The sequence below is a fragment of the Aulonocara sp. 'chitande type north' Nkhata Bay genome, linkage group LG1, assembly GCF_057382095.1.
Source record: "Aulonocara sp. 'chitande type north' Nkhata Bay isolate Kocher_YH1m ecotype deep benthic linkage group LG1, A_spYH_male_GT1.1, whole genome shotgun sequence".
In the NCBI taxonomy this organism is placed as follows: domain Eukaryota; kingdom Metazoa; phylum Chordata; class Actinopteri; order Cichliformes; family Cichlidae; genus Aulonocara; species Aulonocara sp. 'chitande type north' Nkhata Bay.
Genome location: NC_141344.1, coordinates 3,845,522 through 3,867,474, shown reverse-complemented (window position 1 = coordinate 3,867,474; position 21,953 = coordinate 3,845,522). Strand labels below are relative to the sequence as shown.

Here is a 21,953-nt window from a genome sequence, read left to right as displayed (position 1 = left end):
TAAAAGTGAATAAAACTACCATCTTTATTAAAACGTAAAAGCATAACAAAGGGAAGCAATTGTAATATTCTGTACTCTCGTACTGTTTGGTTAAACATGGTGATGTCAAGTATATCGCTGTATTCTATTATACTATACTGTGTATACTATACAACAGCGGTCCCCAACCCCCGGGCCTCGGACCGGTACCTGTCCGTGAGTCGTTTGGTACCGGGCCGCGAGAGTTGAGGCTCAGGTTTGAAATGTCTGGTTTTCAGGGTTTTATCGGTTTTCAGCATTAGTTTGTTACCGTTTTTATCGTTAACTCGGTTTTCCTGGGTCTTTTCATGTGTGTTATGAATAAATCTTCTTTTTTTCGGTACTGGTACTAGTTTTATTTTGTTGTATTTATCCGCGACACCTTAAAGGCCGGTCCGTGAAAATATTGTCGGGCATAAACCGGTCCGTGGCGCCAAAAAGGTTGGAGACCGCTGCATTAGACTACACGTATGACCAAACATAACGACATATTCATATAGTGCTTTATTCAATACGCTTTCTATACCTGCCAGCCAATGTGGAATCACCAGTTAACCTAATATAAAGCATTTCTGTAAGTTCAGTAAGGAAGATCTGTAATCAATCATCTGACTACTTTCCTGGGTGTTAGTTCTGTTCTTTACATCACTACCTCTTTCTCATGCTGTCAGCCTCAGTACCGTCATCATTAATCTAGTCAAATCATCGTCTTCTTGCCCACCTTCTTTGAGCCACTCTGCCTCCAATTCACGTAGTTTAAATCTGTGCTCTCCATCTGCAGGGGAGGGGTGGAGATGTGCGTTTAGGGTGTGGTGTCAGGTGAGGCTGACTCACAAACCTGACCCCAATCATCTGATCATGTCTCCCCACTTGCGTATGTCGCTAGGAACTGAAGAGAGAACTGCACGTGGTGTGAAGCTGAAGGAGGGCAGCTTGAAAGCTCCTGCAGAAAGCGATCGAAATTTAAAAACAAACACTGAGTGTGTAACGCTGTGTGAATACGTCCTTTATTATCACATTCTCCTTTTTACACTCGTGGAACCCACCCTCCTTCCCATCTCCACCAGACAGTCGCCTCAATCAGTCAGACCTCAGTCCTCATCTTCACCTCCGTCAGCATCCAGACTCCAGGGGCTCATGTCCTAAATCCTATCACTGCTGCGATTCCTTCATGCCATGATGGGTCATAGGAGTCAAATCACCAGATACATTAATTTCTCCTTCTCAATAAATCAAATTCTTACAAGTGATCTCGCCTTATTGAAATGCATATATGTATAATATGCTGGAGGAAATCTGTGCAGGCACAGAGATCTGATGTTCAAACCAGAACTCTTCTTCCTGTAAGGTGACAGGGCTAAGCACTGCACCACTGTGCCACCCACAGGACATAATGCATATGTCACGTGGGTGACAACAGGAAGAAAAAAGTTAAGAATGTTCAGCATTTGTAAGGGTGATAAAATTGCCATATAAAGCTGTTCATTCCACTCTCTCAGCAGTGCCTGTGGTGACCATGAAACATGAAGCAGTCTCCAGTCCAGAGCCGTACTGGGATAGAAGAAATGCTTTGACACAAAGTTCAAACTAAAACATTTTCTTAAATTGTTCATTACTCAGTGAGAGGTGGTCAGGGATTAAATGAAACAATGTTACAAAACAGGTAAGATTCTTATGATAATGAAGGCAAACGATAAACAGTGAAAATTTCAAGTCTACAGCAAGATTTTATGTTAATTAATCTTATTATTCTAGACAGTTTTATATTTATTTTACTGCAGATTTAATGAAGCACTTTAGTGCATAGCAAGAAAGAACACACGTGGCTTCTGTATGAAACAAAAAATCAGTCAGGTTTCGTTGTGTTTTGGCTTCAGTCCTGCACAGTTGCTATAAACTAATAAAGTAGAAGATTTCGCTGTGCTGCTGAGTTTAAAGACAAATATGTTTTTAATGCAGACACAAAGGAAAGCACCTGATCGTCTCATCATTGAGCTTCTCACTGAGGTAAGACTGTAATGTGTTTCCCTTAAAGTATGAGTTGCCTTTGTGATATATGTTGTTGTGAATAAAACTGAATTCATTTCAAGGAAATTGTTGTAGTTTATAAAATATGATCAATACAGGAGTAAAAAAAGTAGTGTTATTCAGGGAATGCTCATTGGCTAACGACGGGTCACAAGCCCGTAGCCAATGAGCATGCGATCTCTTCAGTTTTCCTTTCTTGTGCTGCTGTCTGTCAAGATCGTGACAGAGGAAACGATCAGTTAGGTTAAGGATACTATGTTTGTTGCAACTGGTTACATTTACTTTTTCTTCTGGAATTTAACAAACCAAATGCAGGAGCTTTGTGTTGGGCAGGAGGGGGGGCTGCAGCTTCAGGTTTAGCAGTTATTTCAGAGTTATTATTGGTTCAGGAATACTGAAGCATCATGCTTGCTTTATTCATCTCCCGTGAGTTCAGAGCAGGGTTCAGTCCTTCAGGATAAACAGTCGTCTGAAGAGTTCTTGGACCTGGTCCTTCCCCGTGTCCTCATGGCCCCCCACTGAACGCTGAAACCAGATCTTTGACGCTGCTGGCTGTACGTGGTGTTTCCTCGTCCTCCTTCTTCTTCTTCCTCATCTTTCTTGGGTTGGCATTGAGACTCTTGGAGCGCAGCGTTGGATACATCTGGTCCTCCCCTACCAGCAGCTCCTCCTCCTCTGCATTATTATTCTGACCCTCCTGTTCATGGCTTTGCAGCTTGGTCTCATCTAGTTCCTCTTTGGATTCCTTGCTGGTCAATTCAGTGGCCCAATTCTGGTCCTGCTGGCCGGGGCTATAGATGATGTTGCTGACATACTTCTTATTGGAGGATGGAGAGCTGCTGAGGGTTGGAGAGGATAAATACTGTGTGACCTTTGACCTCTCCAGAGGGAAGGACACAGCCGCCTCCAGTCGGCCCTTCTCTATGGGTTTATCTTTGTTAGTGTCAGCCGAGTCACGTTGAGGTGAAATGGAGCAGATCTTGGGGGATTTGATGTCTGGGTCACAGGGAGAGATCAGAATGTCCACGTTTGAAAGAGACTGAGTGTCCTTAAGTCCTTGTACCTCCAGAGCTGAGCAGAACTCTTTCAATTCACCTAAAAAGAGAAGTTCAAACAGAGGATAACTGTTTACCTTCATTCTTCTGATATAATGCGTCCAATAAAGACTCATCTCCTGTCCTACCTGTTTTGGTTCTTCCCTCGCTGTTCCCACCTTGCCTCTCTGGACTCTGCTGGACCCTCTTGTCGTTTCCCTCCATGTCTCCAAAAACCGACGTCCTGTCGTCGTGCTCCAGCTGGTATCTGTACAGACTGTACCCGTCAGCGCTGTTGATGCTGCCTTGGCGCAGCAGAGTGCCCGGCTCACACACGGACGATCCTCTGGAGTGCGTGCGGACGAGCTCAGCTCGGTCGACGCCCGCCAGCTTCTCCAGAGCGTTCATCATTCGGTTGGAGAACTCCTCCAGCTGAGCCAGGCGGAGGTCGACCGTCTGCAGGGATGCCTTCATCGAGTGTTCCCTTTCATTTACCTCCTCCAGACGCATGAACATGTTCTCCACCCTGAACACACGACATGAGTACTCAGGGCTGTGATGGCAACAAGTTGTAAGTTATGCTGTCTCACTTAAGTTTCAGTTGCCGGGTAAATCATTACATTTTTGTTTGTTTTTTTTCACATTTAACAGCATTTTAAGTTTTATTCAGTTCTTAACGTATGTATTTTTGATTCTGGCAGTTTTGGTCCTCCACAGATTGCACGCTGAGATGAACACGAACCTTTCAGACGTGACTCTTATTCGCTCGTTGTTAGACGACTGCTTCTCATCATCCTTCTCTCTGAAGTATTCCTCCACACACTGTTCCTCAAACTCATGCAGACTCTTCAGCTCATCTGCATTCAGCACCAGCTCTGAGGGAACACAGCATTTTAAACTCGGCACACAAACACACGTGACTGCAATGTGTGCCTCAGACTGGTAGAGGTGGTTCTGATAGCTCGAGAAATACCAGGATTATGCTGTATTCATACTGAGCCTTTAACCTACTTTAGCTTCTGTTAGTGATGTGCTTAAACATATTACATTTTTAGATATCAGATACTGAAAAAAACTGAACAGGATCCAGAGTTTAAGTTCAGGTTCTGATTATGGCGGTCTCTGTCTTACGCAGTCGTCTTTCGCGGTCGTCGTACTCTCCACCCTCTGCTCTCCGTCTGCAGTGGCAGCACAGCCTCTTCAGTACAATGTAGATGTGGGGGAAGACGATTAGCGGCGGGGGCAAGATGGGGCGGTCATGGAAGGTCATGATCAGCTGATATCGCTGGAACTTCCACACCTGGTTAGAGATGGACTTCACCTCAAAAAAGGTGTTGCTGTGGAGCAAGTGGAGAAAATCTCTTAACTCATTCACTGCCATTGACGTCTATAGCCGTCAATTGCAGTGTATGAGTCAATGGGTTTAACTCATTCACTGCCAATGGCTGGCAGTGAATGAGTTAATTATCACTTTATCATTATATAATCAGGTTTTCAAAGTTCAAGGTGAAGTTATCAACTGGAACCGTGAGCTAACTAGAAAATGGTTTCTAGGTATTTTTCCTTCCCACCAGTTAATAGATTATGGTGACATCTACACAGGAAGTGACATTCCCAGCCCGGGCTATTGTTTTCAGTGCATCTCTACTGTACCTCTGTAGAGCAATTGAGGGGACACACTGCAGATCTAAGCAGTTTGTCCTCAGATGTTTCCTTGGATAGAAAATTTTCCAACAAAATGATTTCCTCTCAAGGTCTTGATATAGACACAGTATAGCACCAATAACATCAACTCGTGTTCCTGCTGCCAGATGGATACTTTGTTTCTATTGATCACACAGCCCTTTGTATCAGAGCAGAGAAGCTAAAAGGTCAAAGTTCATTTAAAAGCTTTGTTAAATTGGAAGTGTGCAAAAGTCTGCTTGGGTCTGAGTGATGAAAAATTTGTCATCAATGGGGTGAACATGAGGCTTCTTTTGGATGTCAGCATGCTCTACAGTCTGTCGCGACACTAATGTTACAGAGTTTGAACTATAAGGGCACAAACAGTGTGTTCATCCTCCAGCTCCGAGCAAATGAGTGAGTATAAGGCCGGGATTATACATGCTTGTGGACATGAACAGCTGTGTACTTGGGCAGTCACCACTTGATAATGAACCTCACGTCACATACTAAGTATGTACGTACGGCAAAGTAAACACTGCCATAATCAGCAGCCAAATGGTTTTTAGGACACATACGGATCATTCTCAGTATTTTGTCCACATATTTTTCTGTTTCCCCCATTTCCCCTTTTTCGACACTGAAACTAAACTCAACTCTTCTTCACTGCATTTAACTTGAAAAATATGACAAGTGTTTTTAAAGTGGGTTTTGTCTGAGTCAGCGTCTGCAACCCCTAATTTCCTTGTCTGCAGTGCAAGTGTCAAAGCTTAATTGACAGTTGTCTACACCTTACAAGGTGTGGATAAAGGCATGCCTGAGGCTGGCTTTGGGGGATGCCAGTTTTTGTCTTTGTGCTCTCTGGGCTGTCATGTGTAGCTCGGGTTACTAACGGATTTAAAATTAAATGTTGTTTCCTCTTTATGTTGTGACTTTTAAGCCACGACGGAACATATGTTACAGCTCGTGTCTGCAACGACTGCTCGGTGTACTGACTTGAAGACGGCAATGAGCAGGTTGACCAGAAGGATGTTGGCTACCAGCAGGTAACAAGCCATGATGGCGGGCGTGAGCCAGGCTCCAGGGATGCAGGGAGGAAGCTTCTTCCCATCTTCATCATATAAGTTTTCTCCACAAGGAGCTGAAACCCAAATACACACACACACACACACACGCATAGACTTGCAGCACTCATTAAATCTGACATAAAGAGTAAACTATAACAATGCAAAAGACAACATCAGGCAACAGCATTTATGAGCAACTGAGTTTTTATGAGTGTTACCAAAGAAATTTTAAATAGGGTCTGTAACACCCACCCTCAGAACCTCCTTGTTTCATAGACAGCACTTATGAAATGACACATTTTTGTGAGGGTAGCTTAGTTATTTCAGCTGCTAAACTCATTTCAGCCTCTTCTGGTTCAATGAGACTGAACCGAAGGGAGTTAAAAGAAAATCAGTGAGTTTAAAAGCATAAATTCAACAAATGATGGTCAGTAGATAATACAACTGAGATTTCACAACACTATGAGATTAGCCTTGTATGACCTCAAATGCACAGATGAGCACATTGACTGTTTGGTTTGAGTGGGTTAGTGCTTTTAGATGCTTACGGTTGATTTCCATCGCGTAAACTGTCCAGGAGCAGCGGAAGGAAAGAAGGAAGAAAAATAATCAGCTGAAAATCCTCAAAAAGTGAAGAAGACTTCATGTTGGAACCACTGAAGGAGATAATGTCTAACAAAGGAGAGGATGACAATCACAGTCACAATGAACACAACAAATCAACTGCAGGGGAAAAAATAAAATTCGTTTGTAGTATCCAAATGATTAATAAAAAGCATAAGTACAGTGAAAGTAAATACAGAGATCAATTGTTTTTGGAGGGAGAGGACAGCAGGGTGTGTGGACTAACTGATAGTTTACAGCATGGAGGGAGGACGGGGTAAGGACAGCATGAGGACAGGGGACTAACAGCTGTCTTACTATGGATTCTAGTCTTACGGTCTATGGAGTCGGCAAACACCTCTCCGTAGATCATCCAGTAGGGCATGTAGAAGATGTTGCGGGCCAAACGCCACGTCGGCTCCTCATCTGGGTGGAGGATGGCCTGCCGAGCTACACCAAAACTCATCAGCACCACCAGCATGATAACCACGAAGTACAACATGTCGATCATCTGGAGACATGTGGGAACACGAGACATTTAACCCAATCAATGTGGACTCTGTGACGATATCAATATTATACCACACGTATAAACAATAACCTGTGTGCACTGCTGGTACCCCACATAAATCTGATAATACAGTGTACATGTAGCTGTGTACTGTGAGGTACCAGTACATCACAGTCCTTTTAAATGTAAGACTATGATTTCCTGGTGCCTTTACAAAAGGTTGTGTAACATTGCGTTGGCCTGACTGTAAGTGCGGTTTCCTAAATGAAAACGTAAGAAGAAACCCACACCAGGGGTCCTACCATTTTGCCGATCATCATGACATAGGGCCCCAGGTATTTGTTTACTCCGAAGATGTCAAGAACTCGGATGTACCAGAAGATGATGTCGACGCAATAGATGACGCGGCCATATCCCATGTAGGGCTCAGGCTCCAGCCGCAGCAGGAACCCAAAGATGAAGACCGAGATAGCCACCAGGTCTGTGATGTTCCAGTAGTCCTCCAACCACACGTTGATCTTCTGCTTCAGCTTCCCAGGCTCGGACATCAGGATCTGACCAAGCAAGTGTTTTCATCCAGGTCAGAAGAAAAGGTCAGAAGTTCATTTTTCAGAGACTGTAAACACGTTACTGTACAACCCGCTTGAACTGTAATGATTTGAAAAGTTTCCTAAAGTATCAATATTGCTAATGTAATTCAGTCTAATGCATTTCTAATGGAACAAAACAATTAAGGATCAAATGTTGTGTTAAAAGTGTAATTCAAGAAGAGACCCTTTAATATGAGATCACCTTTCAACCTGTCAGCTCAGAGGATTAAACCTTTAGGTTCCGCCATTGAGCATAATTTCAGTTGCATTTGGTTACATTTTTTCATGTAGTTTCTTCAGTAAAGTGTAAAATTCTAATTAGGCAAAAATAAAACTTTCTTTTTCTGTTATTAGCTGTTCAGATCTCACCCTGCACCCCGATCAGATTTCATTTTGTCCTCACACCTACTGAGCTCATGCTAACTGTTAATGGCTGTTTTGTTTGTTTGTTTTTCAGGCACAAACTTTGCTTTGCCTTCAAAATTTTAATGACCTTCAGAGCAGAATCCAGAGTTCATAACAAGCTCACACTCAGTCTGAAAATGTAAAAAATAGACTTGTCAGACAAGAGCAGTGTCTGTGTTATATAACACAGTACTGGCATACCAGTATAAATTGCAACTTGGAGCAGCAGAGATAATGTTGTTCTTGCACACCTTCACAGACTGGAAGAGAACCTGATGTGGATCGATTTAACCACCTGGGCCAGTTCTTGTGTAGTTAGGGACTAAAATCTGCTGCTGAGTGAGTGTCACAGAAGCAGGCGGGGGTTAAACAGCCAAGGTGTGTTTGACCTTCACCTGTCTGAATTTCTCCAGGCCCAGAGTGACGATGTAAGAGACGACGATCCACTCTTGCAAAGACGGCCACCGCTCCATCTTCACCAGGATTATGTAGTTATACAACATCAGATACACCAGGTATGAGATCTGGCATGGACAAAAAACACAAGGATCATAGAATCTAAAAGTAAAAATTCAGCTTCTGGATTTATGATGGACAGCTAGAATTGGGAACGTTTCAGACTCTTAGACCTCTGAGTCTTGATGTGCCAATTTATTTAAGCACATAACATTGTCCTTCAGAGTTACGACTCCTGGGAGACCCGGGCAACCCTTGGATAGTAAGTTCATTAAAGATATGGGAAAGAGTACTTAAAAAGTATCAATTAAACCAGAGGGCCGGATTCCTTAAGTGGTTTGCATATGACCCAGAATTTTTGCCTAGTAAGATCGACTCAACATTCAAAACATGGGCAAATAAAGGTCTCACCACATACAGTACGTTGTTGAAAAATGGAAAAGTGATGAGTTTCCAGGACCTTAAGAAAAAGTTTGGGTTGCAAAATCAAGATTTTTTTTAGATATTTGCAACTGAGGGACTTTCTGAATAAAAAGTTAAAAAATCCTCAGTTATCAACTGGGAATGAAGAGATTATATATATATTCGAGAATGTATATAGAGACGGACCCTATTACAAAATTTTTTCCAAATTATATTGTTCACTGATCAATCTACGGGGTGATGATACAAGATATGTTAAAGCAAGATGGGAAACAGAGAGCAACCTATCCCTAACAGGAGAGGAATGGGATGGGATCTGTAGACAGCAGTGGTCAGTAACAAGCTCCCCCTCATGGAGGGAATTCAGTTGGAAGAATGTAATTCGTTATTTTATTACCCCAGCTCGAAAATCCAATTATTCTCAGAATACAACATGCTGGAAGCATTGTGGACATGCAACAGCAAATCATTTCCGCATTTTTTGGGAATGTCCCCATGTGGTTCCATTTTGGAAGGAAATACATAAGGTCATGGAAACAATCTTCCAAAAGAAAATACAATTTCATTTTGCATTATTGTACCTAGGTAACCTAGAGAGTCTTAATCTATGCAAACCGGATAAATATTTGTTCAGTGTGCTGTCGGTAGCTTCCAAAAAGGCCATAACTCGCCTTTGGCTTAAAGAGGATACTCCTACTATAGATGAATGGATTGATGTGATATATAATATTTTTGTTATGGAAAGAATAACTTTTAGGCGAAAGTGGCAGGTGGACTCATTTGACAAATATTGGTTGAAATATGTACAAAATGGGAGGCCCGATTTTGTATAATGTCATTGTATTTCTTGGTTTGTTTCGTTTGTTTTTGTGTTTTGTTTGGTTTTGTTTTGGTCCGTTTGTCTCTTTTGTTGTTGTTTTGTTTTGCCTTGCTTTCCCCCCCACGGTGATTAAGTTGAATTTGTTGTACATGTTGTATAAATAAGAAAACTAATAAAACATAAATTTTAAAAAAACAAAAAAAAACATTGTCTGTTGCAGTTCTGTCAAACACGAAGTTTCAGGGAAAATATTCATAAATGTTCAGTCTTTTTATATCTACCAGATACTTATTTTTATTATCTGAAATGCCCTTTTATATATTTCTCATTTTAAATATTGAAATGTGCACTTGCCGTGTTGAACCAGAACTTGGTGAATGGGGCATTGTAGAACTCATAGATTTTCCTCCCGATAGGAACCCTCTTCCCGTGCTTCTTGTCACTCTCATTTTCTTCTTCATCTCCTTTCTTTGAAGTAGCGTCAACATTAGATGCTGCATCCTGAAACAAAGTCTTAGTTACTCAAACAGCCTGATTTTATGCCGATGTTAACGACACGAGAGTTTTATACCTTGTTTGACTTCTTGTCATCTTTAGTTTTTCCATCATTGCTTCCTTTGGATGAATGATGAGGAGCTTCATCCCCAAGACGAAAGTCCAGGAGCATGATGGCAGGAGGGAAAATAATCCCTAAAATGACCTGGAGACAGGGTGAGGAGGGGACAAAGGTCAAGCTTAACAGAATTATGTTAACATATAGATGCCTCTACTGCTGGGATCCCTCAGGGTTCTATCCTTGGGCCCATTTAATTTAAAAATTATATTTTAACTTGTGAAGTTCTGAAAAGCAAACAAACTCTTAACCTTTTCTGTCTATCCAGTTTCTTTATTCTACCCTTTTCCTGAGAAAACCTTGCTGCTGTATTCTGCTGGTACCTTGAGGCTGTTGCTTTTGCCCATCCTCAGACAGCCCATCCACATGTCGGTCAGCAGCATCTGGCTGCAGGTGTGGGCAATGAAGTCTCTGTGTTTGGCAGCTACAGCCAGCTTCAGGCAGGTGGAGTTGCTCCAGTTTTTTAGCTCGTAGGTCAGGAGCTTCATGGCCACCTGCTCATCGTGTTTGTAGGATTGATCCAACAGCTCATAGGCCAGCTGACCAAAGTCCCTGCAAAGAAAAAGGCCAACACCCTCCTTAGGCTGCCTCACAGTGGATACTTTAAAGCTGGAAAACCAGCATGTGGCTTTAACAAACACAACTGAGAAGGTTTAAAAGATAACAAGGGCCTTAAGAGTATAAACAGAAGCTGGACACGATGTCCAGGATTGTGTGTGGGACTCACTTGGAGTTGTTCTCCAGGTCCTGGTAGATGTCATCCACCAGCTCGCTTTGGGAAGACTCGTGAGCCATGGCCTTGTAGAGCTTGCAGGCTACTAGAGCCTTTGCCATGGCCTCCTCCCCTCGCTGCCACAGGAACAATGCCATCTTTTGGCGCTTCATCAACACCGCCCACACCATCAGTTCATGGAAGGGGTATTGGAACCTGCTGACTTCAGGGTCATCTACATCAATGTCTACTTCCTCCTCCTTTTTCTTGTTCTTCTTTCCTTTCCCCTTTGGACGGGGTTCATCATCCTGCAGAAACCAAGCAGGTCAGCAAGTCTTCCTCTCAGAGCAGATCACCTTTAGTTTTCAGATCTACATGTACATACCTCCATGCCAAGAAGCTTCAGCGCTTTGGGCTGTAAGACACAAGATGAAAATGTGAGTAAATATTAGTGTATTGATGCTACAGCAGATGCAAGGTCATTTCTATCGCAGCTCCACCAACTTTACTCACTCTTTTGAGGCCATACAGGTTGTTATACAGAGTCCTGAAACTCTTCCTTGTGTACTTGCAGCGGTACGCTCCACCCATCAGGAACTCCAGGACCAGTCCAATATCGATCAGTGTGATCTGGTAATCTGGAGGAAGATTCCCCTGAAACACATGTCATTGGATTATGCATCTTTTGTTCAGTCATTCCTCATATTTTCTTTGATTTGCTAGTTTTCTTTCTGCAGATGCAGTGTAGAAGAGCCGATTTCCTTCAGTGAACAGGACACTTATACCTCGTTTTTAAAGGTCGTGAACATATTTTCTATGATGTGCAGCTGCGGTTCTGCCCTGGTACCTTCTGGGGACAAGCAGCCTGAGCTCAAAGCATATACTGCAGTTTAAATATTTCATGAACTCGGTGAATCCAGAGCACGGTACTCACCTTTTTGACATCTCGGACCAAAAAGTGCAGAGTGTTGGCTGGTCCCAGTTTCTGCAGAAACCAACCACAAAACAAGGTGATGCGAATAAAAACAGTGGTGGCTTCTCTGCTTAATACAATTTATACAAATTAACAGATTCACTTAGAGACCAGAGGACGTGATGAGCGGGATGCACGCAGACAGCAGCAGAGAGCTGTTTTGTAATCTGACAATAATGTGGTTAAACCATTGTTTTAAGAGCTTTTATGTCTGTGGATCAGAGCTAGATTAGAGACAGCAGCAGTGATATAACAGAAGAAGGACATTAAGCTGCAGAGCAACGTGTCAGCGAGAGTAAAGTGGTTAGAGCAGAGCTTTTGTTTTGTTAACAGATGTCCAAATTTTATTGAGATCAAACAAGCATGAAGGTATTATATTACAAGGGAAGAGTAACAAATGGTGAAGTACCAAGAAATTGGAGCATTTTCTGCCTGATGTATATGAGCAGTGTCCCTGAGAGAATTAAGATTTTTCAATGCATCATATAAAACCAAAACTTTTTTTAAGGTTTCTGCTGATTCAAACAGTGCAGTTTAATCTTACTCTCATATTCAACAAACCAGCCCTCATTACTGCATCAATAACAAACAGGCAGACTGGGAAAAACATTTGAAAGGTGACATAACATGTATTACCAGCAGGGTGTGCTCAAGCTCCACTGCAGCTCAGTTCAATGCTCTTCCAGCCCCCATTGAAGATAAGATAAAATAACTCTTTATTGTATTTTGAATGAACCTGAGGTTTATGTGTGTGTTACCAGCCTGCTGTGAGCACCAAATAATCAGGGCTCTCACCCTGCTACGTCTAACATCTTGATTCAGGATAATCACACCCAGTTTAACACCACCATAAATCGGTTACCCAGTTTCATTACCCCGTCATAAAATGATGCTTTGTACTGGGTTTAAAATGGGTTATTTCTTTCTGCTGCTGATGGATTTTTATGCTGATTTCATTCAAGGTCATTTTTAATTTTTATTTATCATATAATTCTTGCAAAGAGCACTTTTTCCGTTGTAAATCAACTATGACTCTGCACACGGGAGGTGTCATGGAGTAGGTCCTCCTCTCACCGTGTTGTACAGCTCCTCCAGACGGGGGATGGTGAGGAAGTGGTGGATGTTGACGCCGTTCTCAATCAGAAGTTTAACGAAGTCAACCCTGTCCAACACCAGAGCGTCCAGCATGGCCTGTTCCAGTGAGTTCACCTGTCCCACACAAAAACACCATCATGACAATCATCCCCTGCCACCTGCTTCTGGATCACAGATTTGCCTCGATGTGTCAGTCACTGAGCGGATGCTGGTGGCGGCTATTCAAGATGATAACATCACTTTTAGTCCAGTCTCCTACCCAGTTGAGCAGCTCCAGTTTCCGAGGGTCCGTCTCTTCAGGAGGTTCAGGTTTGCTTTTTCCTCCTTTCCCCTTCTTCCCCCGGGGTTTCCCTTTAGCCCCTCCTGCTGATGGTCGCTGGGCTACCGGGCTCTTTGGACGGTCAGAAGGTGAAGTTCGCACAGGCTGAAACAGAAAGCAAACGCAAGTGGGGAATCAATAATCCACAAACACATAAGTAAAAGACACCTAGGCTGAGGAAGCAGACAAATGGATGACAGAACGCTGATGTCAAAGAAAAAAGTTTCTCTTGAAAGAAAAACAAAGTTTACGGAGTGACTGAAGCTGTTGTATCTGTGAACTCACAGGCCAGTGGAGTCCATACACAAAGATCTGACTGCGAGCAATGTCCACTCTGTTCCAGGCCAGAGCCAAGCTCAGCTGATCAGACGCAGATGCATTTGTACCTGAAACCAGGAAAAAAGATCTCACCCTCAGTTCCGTCCCTACACAGACATGTTTTTGGAATAAATATTAGAAATATGAATGTGTTGCTGTTACATTGACCAATTAAACCATGTGAAATCACTGCGACTCCATATGCTTGAAGAAATTATCTGTATTGCCAGCAACATGTGGCTTTCATGACACTCATTACACCAAATGTCCCAATTTAAGTGGAGAAAAGCATAATTTGCTTTGATGTACTCAGACCTATCAGAGAAATGATCCTGAACTGAAACACAGGCCAACATTTCTCTTAGGCAGTCGCCTGTCTAAAATGTTACCTAACACAACAGCATTAACATTGTTGTGCGCTTCCTTCTTAAAACCCTTTCACACACCAACCTTTGAGCAGAGCTGTGAGGATGGACATCTCAATGTCCTGCTGTCCCTCTGAGCCCATCCTGAACACTGTAATCTACACAATCAACAAAGAAACAGCACAGTGAGCGACACAAACCGCACCAGACACCCAGAGCCTGAGAGGCAAAGCTCAGGGCAGAGAACCGGTCCCATTATAGGTCATCCGTCTCAAATCAATGTGCATCTTCTGCTTTGCTGGCTCCAACTTACTTATAAATCTTATGGTGCAAAGCTTGGACACATATAGACTGATTACTGTGACAATTTAGTTTCATTTATCTAATATTTTTCAAGATTCTTTCTTTGAGTCAACATAAATTAATTTAATGTCAGAAAGAATTGTGCATGCTTTATTTTGCATTTTATTTAGCATCAAATATTAGACAAGAGACCTTAATGTTTTCATAGTACTCATTCATTCACACAGTGACATTTTTAGCCTTTTTGAGATGTTCATGAAAAGTGGATCAGCTGATCATTTAAAGGATTCAAAAAGATCTTTAAAGGATTAAAAATATATGAAGCTAAAATTTCACAGGAATCATCATTTATCTTCAAACTATCTACAATAACAATTTTATGCAAATTGGAGACGATAAAGCAGGTCGTAAAAATGTGATTGAGATGGAATAAGGCATACGTAATCTGGTAAATCTGTACCTGTTATCTCTGAGCCTCCAAGGATCTATTTCCTTTGATCAGATATAAAAGTTGGATGCAGACATTAGATGTAAATGTGATGAAACTGTCAGAATTCCAGATCTAACAGACGTTGGTCTTGATTTATGCAGCAGACCAGGGTCTGAGCAGCTCTCCTGCAGAGGTGGTGTCCAATGCAGCAACCTGAACACAAATGTCTTGTGACATTTGCCAATAATGTTATTTGTATTTATTTTTAGATGCAGGCTGTATCACATTCAACTCTTAATCAACACCGATTGTGCATCTATTTTTTATTTTATTTAAAAAGACCTTAAATGAAAGAATAGGTCATCTGATGACGTCCTCTAATATATTCCAGCAGCATCAATCCAGCCTACTCATGAGGAAACCGTTTGGTTTTTAAACCCCCTTATCTGGCGATCTCAGCTAGACCATTGAGTGTCACTGAAAATGACATTGAAGGCTTCCCAGTGTGGTAAAATATGAAGGACCCTCAGTAAGTGTCAGTAAAGGATGAATCTGGAGTGAGAATCTGTTGTTTGGACATGTGCGGCAGGTTTTCAGATTCGTTGCACTGCTGGTTTCCCCCCCCAATCCCATCTGTATTCTGTTGATTTGGTCTTTGTGCTTATTTACTAATTGATTTACATTCAAAAGGCAGGTTCTTCTCTGGAAGAGATTAATGGATAATGATATCATCACTGGAAGTCAAAATCTGAACAGGCATTTTCACGTGTGTGATTTACATGAGCTTTATTTTCCTCATGTTTCTGACTTCAGGTCATGTCTGCAGACGAACATGTGAACCTGCAGCAAAGCAATTTTAATCTGACAGCAGATCAGTTTAAGTGAATTGATGTTCAGATTTTTACATTTATGGGCAGCCTGCTGTTGCAGCTGTTCTCTGGAAGAAGCAGAGGATTGTGGGATTAAATAAATGGTGAAGGGTCACAGAACAATCTCCACTAAGTGCTGCAGTGTCAGTTCAAAGGGAAACCCTTCATTGTGCAAATGTCACAGTGAACAGGTTTGTATAACATGAATCTGTAATCTGCAGAAACTGTGCCCAACCAGTAGTGTAGGTTAACTTACCACAGTTACACATGTGAGGTTTAAAAGAACTTAAACAATGTTTAAATTGTTTAAGTTCCCCCCCACACACACACCTGAGCTTTTGTCATTACAATCAAGTGTTTGCTCAGTGCTGGTTCAGAGACTTAAGCCATTGTTCTCAAATTGGCACCAACACTTGTGCACCCTGGCATGTAAGGTAGCTCCCCCTGGTTGCGTTCGGTCATCAGGCCTCTACATGGCTTTAATTCTTTTGCAGGGTTGGACTGTTACAGGACACCCTGCCCTACACAGTACAAAAGAAAAAATGGTGCATAGCCAAGACGAAGGAAAAATAAAAACCAAAATCTGGCGCAGACAGTTTAATTTTGAGAAAAATTAATGCGTTTCATTGTGAACTCAAATCACAGTTTGACATTCGGTTGTTGTCTTTAGTAAGTCTGCAGCATATTCATGCACTCCTGAACCACTCCGATCCAGGCAGGGATTATTTCGTCCCCAACAGTAACACAGTGTATGAAGGCAGTAGGGCTGGTTTGTGATAAATGACTGAGACGAGATGGGTTGGGGATGGAGATCAGGTTTATTAATGAACTGATGAGGACATACGTGACAGACAAATGCAGTTATGAAACCCCCCCCCCAAAAAAACCCCACACACCTTAATTTCAATTTGCCCCCAACCTACCAGAGCTCTCTTCTTCATGCACTCCATCACCATGAGGAAGATCTGCTGTGCCTGGCTGCGGCTGTAGTTGAAGGTCTTCTGGATGGTGACCAGCAGCTGGTCTTTGACACTCTCACTAACCAACCTGCGCAAGAGAAACATCCAGGTAGCCACATTAACATTAAACTGAGGAACGCAGAGGGGTATAACGATAAAGATATTCCATATTAAAACTGGAAAACTATGAGCGTCTCACATGATCTGATAAATTGAATTATTAGTAATTGTGCATTTTAGAAGCAAATGTGATTTTCTACATGACATTGTAGTCTGGCTATTTAACTTCAATCTGTCGATGACAATCCTCAGTGATTGTATCAATACCATAACTGCCACCAGGTGTGATCGTCTAGTTAAGCCTGGCTTTTACGTTCGTTCAGCTCACCCATCTTCCTCGCAGTATCTGTGAGCAAACGAAAGGATGTCTGAAGCTCGACCACTGCCATCACAGACCACCACTGGGACAGGGGGCTCCTCCTTCAAGCTCTCCAGTGTGATTGAGATAACATTTGGACCACCTTCTACGATTAGACAGACCACTGGGACCCCCTGACCAAGACCTGAAACCACCATACACAAAAATAAGTTCTAAGGCCAACTTCTATCAGCATCTGCAATTCAAAATAATGACCTTTAGCATTCAGTGATTAGCTTCACTTGCACCAATTTGGTTTTCCTTTTCTGAAGAGTCACTCATTCACACAGAGTGCTGTGCAGCTTTAGCATTGCTGAGCCACCCACCAGAAAACTGCTCTCATGCATGGTCTTCCACCTTTATGCAGGACCACGTACCCAAACCCAGCACCCCTTTCACTCTGGAACTGCTTTCTAGCCATGCATTGTGCTCAAACTAAAAATGGTTTGTTAAAGACAACATTTCTGCCACAAGTAGTGTGAAACAGCCGCCTCACTTAGACTTACCTGACTCGATACAGTTAAGGTTTGATAGAAAAAAAAAAAGTCTTGATTTTCTGGTCATTTATGGTGGCCTCATGAAGTGAGAGGTGACAGCTGAGCTCCCCTTTGCTGTCCCTGCCTTACAGACAGCTCCAGGCATAGGATGACAAAGGGAAACCCACAGGTCACACAGATTGATGGACTGATAAGCTTCAGACTGACACTAAAAGCAATTGTGCATTTTGGGTAGGTCACATGTTTGACTCACGTGTGTTGATTTTCTGCAGAGAGATATGCTTCTCCAGCTGCCGGCGGAGGCGAACCTCAGCGCCGTACTTTCCACACGTCCCGTTATCAGCAAGGATGAAGTGGGAGTGGCTGCTGTTCAGGACTGACAGCTTGCTGAGCGGGTTGGACATTGTCTGATAAGGCCGGGTCACCTAAAACATGAAACCCCATGTTTCACCCAAGTGAGGAACAGCACATTCTGCTGCCAGGTGTTTTACTACATAAATATCTGCAAACACTGTCGGCTTAGACTCCGTCTGGTTTGTCTTACATCTCTCCCAATCAGGTCTTCTTTGTTCTCCACAATCCCCCATGGTGCAATCCCGATAGCACAAACTTTCCCTCTGGACTTTGAAGAATGGTCTTTCAGAGCATCGCCAACATGGCGGATGACTCCTGGGGAAAAAAAAAAGAAAAAAAAAAGAAAAAAAAAAAAGAGAAAAGTCATGATATACAAAATGACTCTTTTTGATGTCAAAGAACAGCAATGGCATCAAGTCATCTTTGCATAAAGAATGAAGGCTGTACCTGTACTGACTCCTCCAGTGAAGATCCAGGCTCCAGTGGTGACAGCAGCTTTGATCAGCCCTTTACCAAAGACCTGCTTCAGCTTGGGAGGCAGGTCAAAGTTCTGGAGGCCTCCATGAACAGAGATGAGTAGTGTGGGAAGCTCCAGCTGCCAGTCCTTCACCATCAGGTGGAGCAGGGAATCTGGTTTGGAGTCAAAGGAGACCCTGATGTACTGCAGGAGGAGGAAGAGGTGTCAGTGCTAGAACGCTACAGAAGCAGTGAAGCTGGCGTGTCACTCCTCAGGCACACTACCATGGCCTTGTTGACATGTCCTCCTCCCTGAAACTCCAGCACCCCGTAGGCATCAGTGGGGGAGACCTGGGTGTGTTTGAGGGCACTCCATCTCTCCGTAGATTGGACTTCCAGCTGGACCAGTGGGGCCCCGTCCTCTTTGGCCCCCAGAGGGATGGCGGTGTGCTGTGCCACCAGCTGACCACAGCTGCACCTGAACAAAAACAGCAGTACAAACAGGTTACAGGCACTGATGTTCATTTACCACCTCACTGTGTAAGGTAACTGTTGCACTGAGCAGAGGGGGAACTGTCGTTTCTACTATAATATGACGAGATGAGAAACTATCATTTCCACTTTAACCATTTTTGCTTTTATAGGATATCAACTCTGCAGACGGGCTTTCATTAAATTGCAGGAACTGAATGTTTTGTGCAACATTACCGCAAATAAAATTTCTGAACCTGAAGTTAAACACTAATAGTACAGGTTCTCCAAGAATTCTTCATAGCAGCAGAACTCACATTATAAACCGGTGGTCAACTCGTTTTTACCATCAAGCTCGTCTCGTTTGTCATTTAACAGACATGAGGTCATATGACTAAAGCACATAATCAACAGCGAGTGACCAGTCACATTACACTGAATGAAGCGATCAGTGTAGAAGAGAAGCAGCTAATAAAGACAGAAAGACTCCAGTCACTGGAAAGCTTTTTGGCTCCTCTGGAACTTGAGTTGCTTGTAACAAAAACAAGTTAGAAAGCCACACTCATGGCCTCAAGTACGACACAATTACAACAGACGGGAGCGATTCCAGAAAACCAGCCTTAATTTACATTACACTCAAAAACCCGAACACCAACGAGCACAAGCTCAGAGCCAAGAACACACAGAGGCTAAGGTGAAAGACTGGTCTGTTTATACAGATGAGTTCATCAGGGAAGTGGAGACAGCTTGGGGAAAAGGGACACGGGTGAAGACAATAAGGACAATCATTAAGGATTAGCTCAAAGACACAAAAGAAAAAGGAAAAAGGAAATAAACTAAACACAAAGGCAAGAAAACAGAGGCTGGAACAATAGACCAAAACACAAAAAATACGAAGAGCTAACTGAAATATCAAACTCCAAAAATGAAAATGAGGGTTAAAAAATTTAAAAGAAAAGAAATAACACAACAAACCCCAGAGGAAGCTGTAATTATAGCTGCATGAGGAGGACCAGCTGATAAAGATCACTTGAAAGTGACTGAACGCAGCTCGTCTCCTCGTTCATAATCATTCTGTCCGGTGAGAGAAATTAAAAAGAAGAGAAAATTCTCTCTCTGAGGTTCTGCACTCGATTGTGTCGTTACCTGCTGGCGTCTTTGCTGGGAATGATCTGGATACATTCCCTCTTCTGGAAGGTTCTGTCGATCCAAGCTCTCTGGATCTGAAAATATGTGATTACGAAGAAACATGAGGATGACTCTGCTTCTCCTTCTTCACAGTAACAAAGTAACAGGTTAACTGTCATCAAGAAAAACATGAAACCGAATGTCCGAGAAACACCTGCTTCCTTTCATCTTCAAAGGAACTTTAATTATTAATTTATCAAATTAAACTTCACTCATCCAACACAGTGATGTTTTTAATTTAAGGACTATATTTTTCCAACTCTACTGATAAATTCACATCATCTGCACAAAGAAGGTAACAAAAGGCAAAGAGACAGAATCATTGTTTTGTCAGTTTGATCATAGAAAATGATTTATTCCACTTTTCCTGCTGTTAATAATAAATAAATAAATAACTATTTGGTGGTGTATCCTAAGGTGGATATTATGGATTAAATATGTCTCACATCAGCAAGATTACAAGATAAACTTAGTCGTGGATCAGAGTAAGTTTTTATAATAAAAACAAAAACTTTATTCAGTCACTAATATAGAAAACTATAAACAGGAAGTCAGCTGAGCGTGTCGGTGCTCTCTGTGGTTCATTCTTGTTTCTGTGTTCAGCTGCAGAATGACTCAAATGAAACACCAAACTGCTCATGTCTGAATATATCTGGCTAATTTCTGGGAGAGTGGAGCTTTCCATTTCTTTATGCACCCAATCCTCTTACCCTCCGTCCTAATCCTGGAGCTGCACAGAAAAACACACGGAACTCCCCTTTAAAGCTCTATTTCCTGTGTGTTTAAATCCAAACAGCACCAATGACTGGTTGTTATTGTGTGTCTGCACTTTGTAAAATTCCTGCACTCTGGATGATGGAGGATTAACGTCCGAACGGCACATGAGCCTCAGCGTCATTGTCTATTTCACGTGAGCGATAACCCTCCACCATCATCATCATCATTATCTTTCCCTCCCCATCCTCCTGACAGCTGAGGAAGAAGAGGAAGAGAATCAGGTAAATTCAGTGATTCATCAGGCAGCAAACGTTCTGTAGAGAAGGAAACCAAAGTTACTGTTCTGGGTTTAACTTTAAACGAAACAAAGACGTGTCAGAGAAAATACTTCAGATGTGAAGAAGTCACAATTAAAGGGCATGATTTTCACATCAGGATGTGTGTGAGAATTCAAATGTAGCCCTCAGTACAAATCCGTCTGATATCCAGTAAGGCCAACATTAGAAATTAGAAAATAACTTTCTAATGTATGCTGCTTTATGTATGCTTGAGCCAGGCAGTGCCCACACCTGCAGCAAACTGAGTGTTTCCAGTAGTAAAAATGCTTTTCAGAGAGCTCCATGTGGGAAAAGTTGACTTTGTTCCCATCAGGATTCTCCCCAAATTGTCCAGAGTTTCCTGTGTGACAACAGCTAGAGGGAGAAATGGTTAAATGAAAGTGGGTGAGCCATTGCCTCTAGCTAGGATTCTGCAGTTGTTTTAGCCTGCAGAATAAAAACCCAGGAACGGAACCAATCCCAAAAAGTTCTGTTCATTTGGACGTAATGATTCAGTGGGAGAAACGTTTCCTTACTTATCCAAGTGTCAGCTGACTGCAGGTTTCCCCAACCTTATAAACAGTACCTTTGCACAATGACTGAAGCCAGCACCACTAACGATGGACTGCAACTGATTCGTGACAACTGTCTGATTTTGTTTTTTCAAACCCAGAAAGCAGCTCGAAATTATCTAGTGGCAATGAAGGATGTCAACCTCAAGAATAGCCAAATTTTATGGTGGACAAAATCTTGCTTCTTGTTCGTTTCTCTTCAGTTTTTTCAGTGTGTCGAGGTCGTAAACACATTGACAGGGATAAACCTAAAAAAGTACTTTTTAGACATTTTTTAAAATTAATCTTTGAACAGATAAAATAGATTTGTTGTACATTCGCTCTATTTCTAACCACTATGAATATCATTCTTACAGAATCTTTCAGAAACCAACAAACCTCTCAGATGCT

General features: G+C 42.3%; 1 protein-coding gene across 1 annotated transcript; it reads right to left on the bottom strand.

Moving 5' to 3' along the window:
* Window positions 1–94: 94 nt before the first annotated feature.
* On the bottom strand, window positions 95–21,927 carry LOC147338528 (transient receptor potential cation channel subfamily M member 1-like). Its single transcript, XM_086299138.1, has 27 exons — window positions 19,916–21,927; window positions 18,584–18,776; window positions 18,290–18,503; window positions 18,033–18,157; window positions 17,742–17,913; window positions 16,962–17,136; window positions 16,538–16,661; window positions 14,098–14,170; window positions 13,615–13,715; window positions 13,270–13,434; window positions 12,990–13,124; window positions 11,877–11,927; window positions 11,456–11,596; window positions 11,328–11,357; window positions 10,958–11,250; window positions 10,554–10,782; window positions 10,189–10,317; window positions 9,972–10,118; window positions 8,314–8,442; window positions 7,226–7,477; window positions 6,749–6,923; window positions 6,358–6,378; window positions 5,739–5,883; window positions 4,212–4,417; window positions 3,823–3,955; window positions 3,230–3,606; window positions 95–3,141 (listed from the first exon to the last, which is right to left on the bottom strand). Exons 1-27 carry the CDS (start codon window positions 20,086–20,088, stop codon window positions 2,552–2,554), a joined length of 4,698 nt encoding a protein of 1,565 aa, XP_086155264.1. The 5' UTR covers window positions 20,089–21,927; the 3' UTR covers window positions 95–2,551.
* Between the last annotated feature and the right edge of the window lie 26 nt (window positions 21,928–21,953).

Bases quoted from the DNA above. Each gene is read 5' to 3' on its own strand.
- LOC147338528 (XM_086299138.1), bottom strand. From the start codon at position 20,088: ATGTTTTTCTTGATGACAGTTAACCTGTTACTTTGTTACTGTGAAGAA. The intron at 11,358-11,455 runs GTGAGTAAAGTT...TGTGTCTTACAG, and splicing joins ACCTGTATGGCCTCAAAAGA to CCCAAAGCGCTGAAGCTTCT. The intron at 3,607-3,822 runs GTTCGTGTTCAT...TCGTGTGTTCAG, and splicing joins ATAAGAGTCACGTCTGAAAG to GGTGGAGAACATGTTCATGC.